We start from the raw sequence: 12,378 nt of genomic DNA on the forward strand, positions 1-12,378 counted from the left end.
TGTAGTCACTTCTCTGGACAAATTTTGAATGATATTTTTTCAAAACATACCCTCATTCTGTGATTGTGCCATTTGTCCTCTAGGGGACAAACTCCGTTTCAAATCATTGACCATCTCCCAAAAAAACTTTTTTTAAAATCATAACTGTGGAGATTTACAATGCTATCTATGAAATATTAGTTCAGTATGTCAGACACTTTCTTAGAGGTTTTTCAGTGGACTGCAGACCCAGTTTCACTCATTTTGATTTTCTCACATTGAAATTTGAGGCTGTTTGAAGATGAATATCTCAAGAACAATTCTAGATAAAAGCCTGAAACCTTCACTTGTTTGTCTTGCTAACATCAGCAGATCAGATTGCTGTTAAATACAGCAGTGGATTGGACATCCCATACATTTGTGAAATACTGCATTAAGAATCACTTTGAGGTCTTCAAGAGTCATTTATTTTAGTACAATCATAAAACTAAACACATCCTAATAAAAGACATTAAAACTGAAAATTGACTGGTTCCATAAAATATTTCTTGTAAACAACAAACCAAAAAATATCATTTGTATTTGTGTCTTTCTGATGCAGCCACACCCTTAGAAACACACGAAAAAGACTTTTCAACAAATATTTCATAATATTTAAGATTGTGTCAAATTTTCAGGGTGTCTCTGTGCTTGTGCTAGCCATTCTCCACTTCGCCATAGGCAAAGCCTTCCTCAGGATGGCAAAGCCATTTTTAGCATGTTTAGCCACGGTGGCAAGCTAATTTTGCCTAATAAATGTGGAAAAAGGGTTAACTTGCAACTTTTTGTAATTTGCCGAGCGATAATCAAGAAAATAACAAACTGCGTCTCCTTTACTGAAGAGCGCTACCGAGTATAACCGGAACGACCTGAATGCTTCCGATCATTAATAGATGCACACTGTCACGTGTCTCGTCTCAGCCAATCAGAAAAAAGGATTCAGACTAACCCAGGTGTTGTGCAATTTTCACACTCCCCGGAAAAATCTGACTCCCCCTTCGCATGAACGCGTGTGACTTACTTTTCACTCTGTGGCCACTTGACGGGTTTTTTCTGAAGTAGGTTTACTGCTTTTGCTGTTGTTTTGGGTTAAATGTGACTAAGTACCGAACTGCAAGACATGTTTCCTGTTAAATATGATTGGGTGACATGTTTCTCCTCCTCTTCTCATCCGTATGTGCGCACCCTAATGGCATTGGGGAGATTCTACGCTACTCTCAGCTTCACTCCTATGAGGACATCAGGACAGGACAGGGTGGAGTCGCCAAATATTGTTCACATTCCATCAGTGTTCTACACGTGTCATTAAAATAATTGTTCACTGAGAAAACTTTATATCTCCTTATTTAAAATCAGACTCCCCTAAGAATGCAAGATATGGCATCAAAATATGTCTGGTATTTATGTATAAGTCTTTAATATAAGTATAGTTCTTAAGTATAAAGTAATTTCTTATTGTTGTTATTTTTATAGGGCCAGTTCACAATATGATAGAATTGAAATTCTTTATTGATCCCACACCTGGGAAATTATTTGCTACAACAGCTAAAACACCAAATCACAACAAGTTTAAAAAAAAACTCGTAAATTACAGTCTGTAAGAACAGAATAATGAAATAAGAGGCTAAATGATCACAGTATGGCAGATTAAGAACAGAGAGACCATTTCAAAACTAGGACTTTAACAGAAATATGCAGGTTGAGTTAAAAGTGCAGATTGTATGATATGAAAAAAAATCTGGAGTCAGATTTTTCTGGGCCACTTGAACAAAATCTGACTCCCCGACTATTCTTGGAATGCAAGAAGTGCAACCTCCAACTTTCTCAGCTACAACATCTGCACCTCTGCTACTGCTGTGTGAAGTATCAACTATGTATTACTTATTACTATCATTACAGGAGAGAAGTTGTAGGGGTAGTCAGATTTTTCTGGACCACTTGACGAATTTGTCAGATTTTCTCCACTTTCTCTCCTGTAATGACTACTTCAACACAGAAGCAGAGGTGCAGATGCTGTAGCTGAGAAAGGATGGATGGATGGATGGATGGATGGATGGATGGATGATAGATAGATAGGAATCCTAAGGCCAGTAATCTCCTAAATTAATTATGATTAATCATCAGAGAATCACTGCCAATGTCATGGTAATGACTGGATGCAGCTAATTTACAAAGAAATGATTCTGAACTACATGTCAGCTTTCAAAGATTGGACTTTTCATAGAACACTTCATGTTTTTAAATTTACAGACGGACAGACAGGAATCCTAAGGCCAGTAATCTCCTCAATTAATTATGCTTAATCATCAGAGAATCACTAAACCAGCTCTGCATCTAACAGGTTCCTGCAGCCCAGAGGGATCTCAGGAACCATTAAGGTGGTAATTGAGGAAATTCGCCCTGCTGCTCACTGCCTCCATCCAGACGTCTATCCCTCTACCACTGATAATTCATTTAACTGAGTAACCACTTTGAATGGTTTAAATAATTTACCAGTCACGTCTGTTAACGACAGCTTTCCTCTTAATGGATTTTGCAACGAAGCAACGAAGACACTAAACAAGAAATTAGACCTGAATTCTGTGAAGCCGGATCTCAAGGACTTTAAGTTTGTGGAGGACTTCATGAACTTTTACTGAACCCTGCATGGAGAAATCTTCTTGGCAGGGGTTCAGTCTGTGTCCAGTGTGCATACGCTGGTGTCGTTGTTGGGTTCCTTGTTGGTTGGACGTTGGTCCAGACTGGTCAAAGCAGCACTGTTCACCATTGGTAGAGTGCTGACAAGTCTGAGAGTTTTGTCCATCTGTTCCGTTCTGCTTGGAAAACAAAGAGAACGTCACTGTTGGAATTTAACATTCAGTTGTCTGATTATGTCAGAATTCCTAATCTAACCTACATCCCCAGATTAACCTGGACCAGATTTCTGTGACAAAACCAATACAGGTTAGACTGAACGATAGCTGATAATGTGTTAACAGAATTCAACCGACCACAGTTGTTCAAAACTGTTTTGAAACAATTTTGCAGCAATATCCAAAATTATCCAATACACAATTGTGTGTACACTGTGACTGAGACCAGTCTTTACATACCTGACTGTGACACTGATTGAATGCTTTCTTTCTGGTGCGGATCTGCTGGTGTTGTTTCAGGGAATACAAAGTTGTAAAAGTCTTCTTACACTCATCACATCTGTATGGTCTCTCCCCAGTGTGGACACGTTGGTGAACTTTGAGGTTTGCAATGTAGCTGTAGCGTTTCCCACACTGATCACAAAGGTATGGTTTAACCCCAGTGTGGGTCACTTCATGAGCTTTTAACTGTGAGTACAATACAAATGGTTCACCACAGTGATCACATCGGTACACATCATGTCCAGTGTGGATGCGTTGGTGACATTTTAAGCTCTTTTGGTGCTTGAAAGTTTTTTCACAGGAGTCACAGTGGTACCGCTTTCTACCAGAATGGGGGCATTGATGGATCAACAACTGTTCATGCTGAGTAAAGGTTTTCACACACTGATCACAGTTGAATGGTTTCACTCCACTGTAAATGAGTTGATGGCTTTTTAAATGAGTCTTCCGAGTAAAAGCCTTACCACACTGATTACAGCTGAACAATTTCACTCCACTGTGAATGAGCTGATGTCTTTTTAACATACTCTTCTGAGTAAAAGCCTTTCCACACTGAGCACAGCTGAATGGTTTAACTCCACTGTGAATGAGTTGATGGCTTTTTAACTGACTCTTGTGAGTAAAAGCCTTTCCACACTGATCACAGCTGAATGGTTTAACTCCACTGTGCATTAGTTGATGGCTTTTTAACTGACTCTTGTGAGTAAAAGCCTTTCCACACTGATCACAGCTGAATGGTATAACTCCACTGTGCATGAGTTGATGACTTCTTAATGTACTCTTGAGAGTAAAAGCCTTTCCACACTGATCACAGCCAAACAATTTCACTCCACTGTGAATGAGTTGATGGCTTTTTAACTGACTCTTCTGAGTAAAAGCCTTTCCACACTGAGCACAGCTGAATGGTTTCACTGCACTGTGAATGAGTTGATGGCTTTTTAACTGACTCTTGTGAGTAAAAGCCTTTCCACACTGATCACAGGTGAATGGTTTAACTCCACTGTGAATGAGTTGATGGCTTTTTAAACGAGTCTTCCGAGTAAAAGCCTTACCACACTGATTACAACTGAACAATTTCACTCCACTGTGAATGAGCTGATGTCTTTTTAACTGACTCTTCCGAGTAAAAGCCTTTCCACACTGATCACAGCTGAATGGTTTGTCCACAGTGTGAATATGTTTGTGAATTCTTAGCTTTGTTGCTGTAATAAAAGTCTTGTCACATTGCTCACAACTCAGTGATTCATCTCTTTTTGCCGTTGTTGCTGAACCATCCTTATCCTCCTCAGAGGTCCCACATCTCACTCCATTGCTGTGTTTACATTTCTGTAGCAAAAGACAAAGATAAAAACAGAGGCAGTGATGGAAGAGCAATCATGAAAAAATTGAACCTAAAAGTCTCAATTCCATGTAGTTGGACATGAGGCTGAAACAAAATCAAGAATCTGCAGACATGCTAGCAGCTTTGTCATTAGAAACCTAGAAATGTGTCAACAGCACACTCACAATGTCAACAAAACTATTTTCACAGGCCGATAGTTTTCAGCTTTCTACACGGTAGTTTTAGAATATTGGGTAGTAAAATCTGTCGATCAGCGTGAAAAACAAAGCAGAGCTCGTGACTGATGGGATTGTACCACCAGGATCTCTTGATCCCCAGACTTTCCGTTAAGTTACATTACTGGAGAAATGTACAATTTGAAATTTCTCCTCGGGGATCAGATGTTGATACCAGTCCAGAAAAGATCTGTAATTCTGCCACTGAATTCTGGATTTGGCCCGAACGACCTGGGAAATTTGTTGTGCAGCAGTTACACAACCGTTCACCATCAAACAACAAAAGCAACAAAACAGTAAAACACAGGGATGTCAACAGGAAATTCGGATTTCAGCTGAAAATTGACGGGGCAGGGTGGAGGGGGCGGGCCGGGGGGGCTGAAGCTGAGAGATTTATAGAAGTCATTTAGACTGATAAAAATGGTCAAAAACATAACACTCGACTTGTTTCAGTCAGCAAATTTAATGAAAAGTTAACTTACATGTTCTTCAATCTTTTCTCACTATCTTCAGTCCAAAATATTTCACAAATCTATAAGAGTTCTATTCTACTATGTACAATATATACAAGTCAGTTCACTGCAACACTCCTATTTTGTCAATTTTCTTCTCTTTGCAGCAAGCTGTGTAAGTCTCTGGACAGCCTTCCTTTTCAACTCCTGCTGGTGGGCTTTTCTTGCAGTCATTTCCTTCTCTTTCAATGTATCTTTTGCCTTGGCACTTGAAGTAGCTGTTGATGCTGCTGGTGTAACTGTCTGACAGTGCTACGCATCCACGCGATCCGTAATTAATCAAATCGTTACAATACACACAAAAAGCTTTTCCGGCCACGTCTGGTTTCTTCAGAAATTGTCCAAGTGTTTCTGTTACCTCGTCGATCTTTGAGCCAATTTTCACCTTCACAGTGACTTTTCTCTCCAGCCATTCCCATCGGAACTTATTTTTGACACTTTTGTCAATTTCTGTGACTGATGACTCCTGATCCTTCGTTAAAAATCTCATCATTCCGCTGAACACGATACCAAATCTCCAAACATCCGAGTCGAACACGCCACCATGAATTTGTGACAAAGAATGCTACGAGCAATTTGATTGGTCCAAGCTTGAAGCTGTCCAACTGCTGGGCCGTTTACAATCGAACGATAGCTTCAGTGAAAATCTCGAAGGAGTGAGGCGTGAGTTTCGTAGTGAGGCGCGAGTTTCGTTTAACGAAACTCACGCCTCACTCCCGCGAGATGTTAACAACGTTAACATCAGCGACAATAAAGTACCTAACTCCCCTAAAATTTTCTCAACGGATTTAGAGGATTCACAAAAATGTTCAAATTTGACATTAAATTGGCGGAAATCCGCGGATCCGCAGACAATTGTCATCCCTGAAAACAGTTAAAGGAATAACACAACACGGTCTCACGGGGATTCGTGAAACTGTTACGTAAATTTTTTGTTTCTTTTTCGTGCGCACCAACACGATTTCGTCATGTTTTTCGTGCCGCTCACCACGAAATGTTTTTCGTGTTGCTCACAACGAAACCCGCTGTGGTAATCACAGCTGAAAGTGGTTTATACCAGCGGATTCATGACGATCTAAGCTGTCCATCGGCGTATACTGCTTGTGTGATCGCGTTTGCGGCCGCCGGCCGCCGGACATTCTTTAAATTCCTATGCAAATTGGTAAGTGTACCACCGGGTTATGGTTAGGTTATGGTTAGGGTTATGGTTAGGGACGATGTCATTAAAAATATAGCGTTGGATTCGCCATGGTTTTACATTAAAAATATAATACACACATTCGTTTGAAATACGTTCTGGGTGGCACGAAAAGTCCGCCGTTTAAAATACATTGGTGCGCATTTCGTGGTGAGCGGCACGAAAAACATGACGAAATCGTGTTGGTGCGCACGAAACCGAAACAAAAATTTACGTAACAGTTTCACGAATCCTCGTGAGATCGGGCTGAATAACAACGATTAAAGGAAATGTTTTTAAAATGTAAAAAAACACAGTAAAACAATTAAAAGCAAAATAAAAGCCATTTAAAGAAAAATCAAACAAAACATAAGATAGACAGGGACATCGGCAGTAATCTTGGTCATTTGGTCAGACGTCGTAAAAGTTTTCAATAAACGGCCACCGATGTAATCATGTAGAGGACTTTTCTTTGGTCTGCACTGTTTGAGACACCAGATTACATACATACATAGATTTATTTCCAACCCGGATAAAAGAAAGGGATTCTGTGGAGACGCTGACATGAGACAGTTTTTAGTCTCAGCATGTTTAGCCCTGAAATCATGGGAGTCAAACCTGACATAAAAACTGTTCAGACTTTGAGCCAGCTCTAAATCATTATAACCACTGAGCTGAACTCTCTCATTGACACATTAATTGGTTCCAGTGATCAGATTCATGCCGTCCCAGACTGAACTGAGGTTGTTCATTTTGAGCTGAGACTCAAGGTTGTCTTTGTATTGTCTTTTGTGGGTCCTGATCTACTACTTTATTTCCTTCTGTCAGTTATACAGATTTAGTGTATTTCCTTCTCTGAAGACTGTTTTCTTTCTGTACAGTAGGTCTTTAAGCTTCTTAGAAAGCCATGGCTTAGTGTTTGGATATAGTTTAACATTTTTTCAGGAATAACACTGGTTTCACAGTCTGTGACCCAGCTGCTCACAACATCAGTCGGTTCATCAATATCAGCTGAGGACTCCTTAAACACGTCCCAGTCAGTAACCTCCAGACATCCCTGCAGAGTGTGATAAACTTTCACTCTGATGTTCTGCACTTTGCCTTGCTTCAGTACAGTGGTATACAGGGATAAGGAGGATGCAGTTGTGGTCAGAGGAACCCAGAGCAGAAGCACCTTTGTGCCCACAGGTATTTATTTCACTGGCCTTTGGACGGATATAGACAAGTTTCACAAATATTTGGGGAAACTTCTGAGGCAGATATGAAGGGCACAATGAAGCAGAAAGCAGTTCTCAGTCAGTATTGCACAGTTTCTCCAGGACAGTGTCAGATTTGCACCAGCGCTGTCCTTGTCATTTGGAAGACCCACTTGTGCCCAAGCTTTCATTTGCTGGCTGATGTTGCTTCCATATTTCCACATAATGTTCTATCTTCTTGATGCCATCTATTTTGTGAAGTGCACCAGTCCCTCCTGCAGCAAAAACACTCTCACAACATGGTGCTGCCACCCCCATGCTTCACAGTTGGGATGGTGTACTCAGGCCATCCTCAGCCAGCATCTTCACAAGGTCGTTTGCTTTTGTTCTGGGGTTGATGAGCACATTTCCCTCCAAAACAATTCTAACCTTAACCAATCTCCATCTTGAGCAGTAGGATGGCTTGACATTCCCATGGTGTTGATCTGTGCATGTAATTATTTGGACAGATAAACCTCAAACCACAGCAATCTGGAAATTGCACTCAAGGATGAACCACACCTGTGGAGGCCCACAAATGTCTTCCTGATGTCTTGGCTGATTTCTTTAGATTTTCTAATGTCGTCACACAAGGAAGCAGTGGGTTTGAGGTGTGCCTGAAAATACATCTTAATCTATCAAAAGCTTTCAAAGTCAGGACATCATCATCTTGAAGGCATAGCAATCTTAGTGGATGCAAACTTCTGATTATAGAATAGAATGACTTTCTTCAGTCCCTCCAAGATTTCGCGGGCGTTTTTCGTGATTGTTGTGGCCGAAAATGCCTGAATTCGCGGCAGATTTTCTAAAAAAATTGCGATAAAAGTTGCAATGTTTTAAGCTTATTTGTTGTGATGAAATTGCGGGAGACAGTGACAACTACTAAAAAGCTGCATTTTTTCCAGATTGTAGAACATGTTTCAACGCTGTAATTGACAATATTTATTCCGAAATTAAATATATAATTTTCCAACCCATTTCCACAAAAGCTGGCACACCACAGTGGGAAATTAGCAGCAGCCAGATACTGGTTTAACATGATGTGGTTGGTAGATTTGCGGCACAAAATGCTAATTTACTATTGAATGAATCATATTTGGACATATCTGTCAGTGGCTTAAAAAGTTAATTTCACATCCTGGCACACACGTGTTCACAAGCACACGCTCACAGCTGGTCACGTCAACTAACAAGAACAGCACAGAGAGCGCAGTCCTGCACCAAGACAGGGGTGTGTTCTGCATGTATACATACCGAATCGCGTGACCTAAATATGTAGCTGGCAACTGGAATTGATGGGACTCAGAAACACCCCCACAATTTAATCAGTTGTTCCTTGTGTCATTTCCGATACGTCCACAGTGGTAGATTTGTTGTAGGATCACAATCATGTGATAGTCAGCGGGCCGCTGAGGTAGCATTCACCTGTTGCCATGGTTACCGTGCCGCTATCAGACGCAGTGCCGCTATGAATCCTTAACAAATACGTGGATCCAAACTTTAAGCCGCATCACTGCTGAAGTCTAATCATTTGGTCCTTGTGTCATTCTGACCGACCCTGAAAATTTCATTCAAATCCCTGAGTCTGTTTTTGAGTGATGTTGGTAACAGAGGAAGGATTCACACACGCTGATCGTCACATAACACTGCCGAGTTCTTTGGTGGAATAATTAAACTAATTTACCTCATTCTTTCAGTGCTCTAATGGATCTGGATGCAACGGTTTCCATCATGGTGATTAATGTGGTCTGTTTTCCGCTCATTTCAGCCGTTCTAATATGTTTCGTGTTTTTTTAAAGTGTATTAATCGCTGATTTTTTTTTTCTTCTTTTTTTGAATTCCACCACAATATTGCACGGTTGTAAAACAGTTTAGCTTCGCTTTGGTGAAAAACATCAGTGAATTAGTTGTTTATCAATGTCTTCAGCAGTCATTTTTGTTGGTAAATGAGAGACATTAGTACTGCACATGTCTGCATCTTCAAACCATAAACAAGGAAGTGAATTTGGTGACGTATGTGCATTAGGTTTGCGCTGGGGGCTGCTATGATTGGTGGAACTCACGGGAGGCGGGCCAAAATTGCGGGAAAGTTGCGGTGATTGGACAAAATTGCAAGGCCACGCAAAATTTGCAGAGATTGGTTGATTTCGCGTGATCACAACATCGCAAATTCCTGGAGGGACTGCTATATTGATCCCCGAAGGGAAATTCAATTGTTTGGTCTTATCTTTTTGCATTTGAATTAAACAGTCCGATTGCTGATGGCAAGAAACATTTCCTGAATCTTTCAGTCCTGCAGTACAGGGATAGGAGCCGTCCACCGATGTTTTGTTGTTCACTGAGGCAAATGTGAAGTGGATGATCCATGTTTGTCAGAATGGCCTCCATCTTTCTAAGTGTCCGTCTCTCCACCTCATCCTCCAATGTGTTCAATCCGATTCCAACTACAGAGCAGCTTTTTTAATCAGTTTGTTCAGATGCCTTGCATCCTTGTTCTTCATGCTGCCTCCCCAGCAGACTGCAACATAAAATAGGACACTTGCTACCACAGACTGATAAAACATCTGCAGCATCTTACTGAAGATGTCTATTGATCGAAGTGCTCTCAGGCAAAAAAGTCGGCTCTGGCCCTTTTTGTAGATCAAGTCTGCATTTTTAGACCAGTCTAATTTATTGTCAAGGTGGACACCTAAATATTTATATGATGTCACCACCTCCATGTCAACACCACAAGTGTTCAATGGATGAAGAGGGGTTTTGGATCTGCGGAAATTTATGATCATTTCCTTTGTATTTGAGGCGTTGAGTAGCAGGCAGTTTTTGTGACTCCAGTCACTGAAGGCACTTATCAGATCTCTGTATTCAGCTTCCTGTCCATTTCTGATACATGCCACGATAGCAGTGTCAGCGTATTTCTGAATGTGGCAGGACTCAATGCTGTATTTGAAGTCAGATGTATACAGTGTGAACAGGAATGGAGCCAGGACTGTTCCTTGTGGAGCCCCAGTACTGCTCATTCATGTCCCAGAAACACAGTTCCCCAGCCTGACAAACTGGCCTTCCTGTCAGGTAATCAGTGATCCATGAAACACAGAAAGGAGCCACTCCCATCTCTGTGAGCTTGTGCTTGAGGATGGTGGGTTGGATGGAGATGAAAAATCAAATAACTTGATTCTCACATAAACTCCAGGTTCCTCCAGATGAGACAGGGCACGGTGAAGCATGAAGAGGATGGCATCATCCACTCCAATGTGTTTTTTGTAAGCCAACTGCAAGGAATCGAGTTTGTCTTTGACCTCAAGCCTCAGTAGACGTAAAACCAGCTGCGCCAGAGTTTTCATGATGTGTGAGGTCAGAGCAATAGGTCTGTAGTCATTTAGTTCAGCCGGACATTTGATTTTTGGTACCAGTACAATACAGGATGTCATCCATAGAGCAGGCAGTGTTTGCAGGTAGGACTGTGTTTCTACAGAAGCTGATGTATTCAGTAAAACAATCAACCTGTCTGTCAATGTTCATACTGTCCTCATCCGTTTCCAGAAGCACATTCCAGTCTGTTGATTCAAAGCAGTCCCTTAGAGCTTCACTAGTTTGAGGAGTCCATCCTCTGATTTGGACTTTAGTTGCAGACTGTCTCAGCACACAAGGTTTGTAACAGGTCTGCAGATAAACCAAGTTATGATCTGACCTGCCCAGTGGTGGTAAGGCAGTAGCTCTGTAAGCTTCTTTGACACTGGCATACAGCAGGTCTAGGGTTTTATTCTCTCTGGTAGGGCAGTGAAACTGTGTAAATCCAGTCAGATGAGAGGAGAGGCTGACATGATTGAAATCTCCTGATATTATTACAAGTGTCTCAGGATGTTGAGTCTGTATCCTAGCTACAGTATCATGCAACACATCATATGGAAACAAGTAAGTTGCTTTGGGTGGAATGTATACAAGTATTGTTATGATGTGACCCTTGGAACATAGTATGGCTAAAGTCCATAGTCAAGTCCAAGATTGTGAAGAAAGTAATAAAATTCTATTAAAAAAATTGTCTTTCGTTATTCTGGCATTTAAAGATAATTTTGGTCATCTTAACCGACATAAAACTGGAGAAGCATTGCCAGATTTAATGTCAGATCGTGTAAATTAAAAAAGGGTTATGTGTCGTTTATACAGTGTAAGTAAACTTCTGGGTTCAACTGTCTGAATTTCTTGAGAAGGAAAAGGCTGGTAAACTCACAATGCTCAAAAGTATTATTCTCTACCAAAGAAAATGCTGCTCTTTACCTTCCTGAACAACTTGCTGGAAAAACAAGACTTTTCTTCCGTTACTTATCTTCATCACCATGTAAGACATTTTCAGAAAGTATGATCAGCAGCTAGTTCAGCCTCAAACAAAAAACAAGCAGCTTCCTAGCAGTCCACCATTATATCCTCAGTACAGCTGCTTCTGCAGAGCTACATCTCTCCAGCCAACGTCACCTGGCTTTGGTCGGCCCATCTAACCAACTGGAGCAACTTTACACATTTTAAAGAACAAATTCATGATAATAATGTTACAGTGGTATGTTTCTCACTTTTTGTGAAGAATCCATGTTTCCTCCGTTGTTGAGCTCAGACTAAATGGCTGCCAACATTCCTCTGCTCCTCCGTCAGACTCTCCTCCTCCTGCCAATCACCTGTCACATCAAACACATCTTCATTAGGATACCACTCTATACACAAGTGTCAGAGTGTCCCATATGTTCATCAGCCAA

The 12,378-nt window shown here is 40.9% G+C and overlaps 3 protein-coding genes across 9 annotated transcripts in view; 2 read left to right on the forward strand and 1 right to left on the reverse strand.

The window, feature by feature from the left end:
• The window catches only part of LOC127531938 (NACHT, LRR and PYD domains-containing protein 12-like), a 452,657-nt gene that overhangs the window by 359,714 nt on the left and 80,565 nt on the right, over nucleotides 1-12,378 (forward strand). The window lies entirely within an intron of this gene.
• The window catches only part of LOC127531990 (zinc finger protein OZF-like), a 176,752-nt gene that overhangs the window by 148,369 nt on the left and 16,005 nt on the right, over nucleotides 1-12,378 (forward strand). The gene's annotated exons all lie outside the window — the stretch shown is intronic.
• The window catches only part of LOC127531969 (zinc finger protein OZF-like), a 146,092-nt gene continuing 135,801 nt past the window's right edge, over nucleotides 2,088-12,378 (reverse strand). For 3 of the 7 annotated variants that reach the window (XM_051942724.1, XM_051942723.1, XM_051942726.1), the window contains exons 2-4: nucleotides 12,199-12,300; nucleotides 3,111-4,478; nucleotides 2,088-2,831 (exon numbers count right to left, since the gene is read on the reverse strand). In XM_051942724.1, coding sequence (XP_051798684.1) covers nucleotides 2,586-2,831; nucleotides 3,111-4,478; nucleotides 12,199-12,216 — 1,632 coding nt within the window. In that variant the 5' untranslated portion in view covers nucleotides 12,217-12,300 and the 3' untranslated portion in view covers nucleotides 2,088-2,585. Of the gene's footprint in view, nucleotides 2,835-3,110; nucleotides 4,479-12,198; nucleotides 12,301-12,378 lie in introns of all 7 variants that reach the window. The other 4 variants (XM_051942725.1, XM_051942721.1, XM_051942720.1 and 1 more) reach the window with 3 other exon arrangements.

This window comes from Acanthochromis polyacanthus, chromosome 22, assembly GCF_021347895.1.
Source record: "Acanthochromis polyacanthus isolate Apoly-LR-REF ecotype Palm Island chromosome 22, KAUST_Apoly_ChrSc, whole genome shotgun sequence".
Classification (NCBI taxonomy): Eukaryota; Metazoa; Chordata; class Actinopteri; family Pomacentridae; genus Acanthochromis; species Acanthochromis polyacanthus.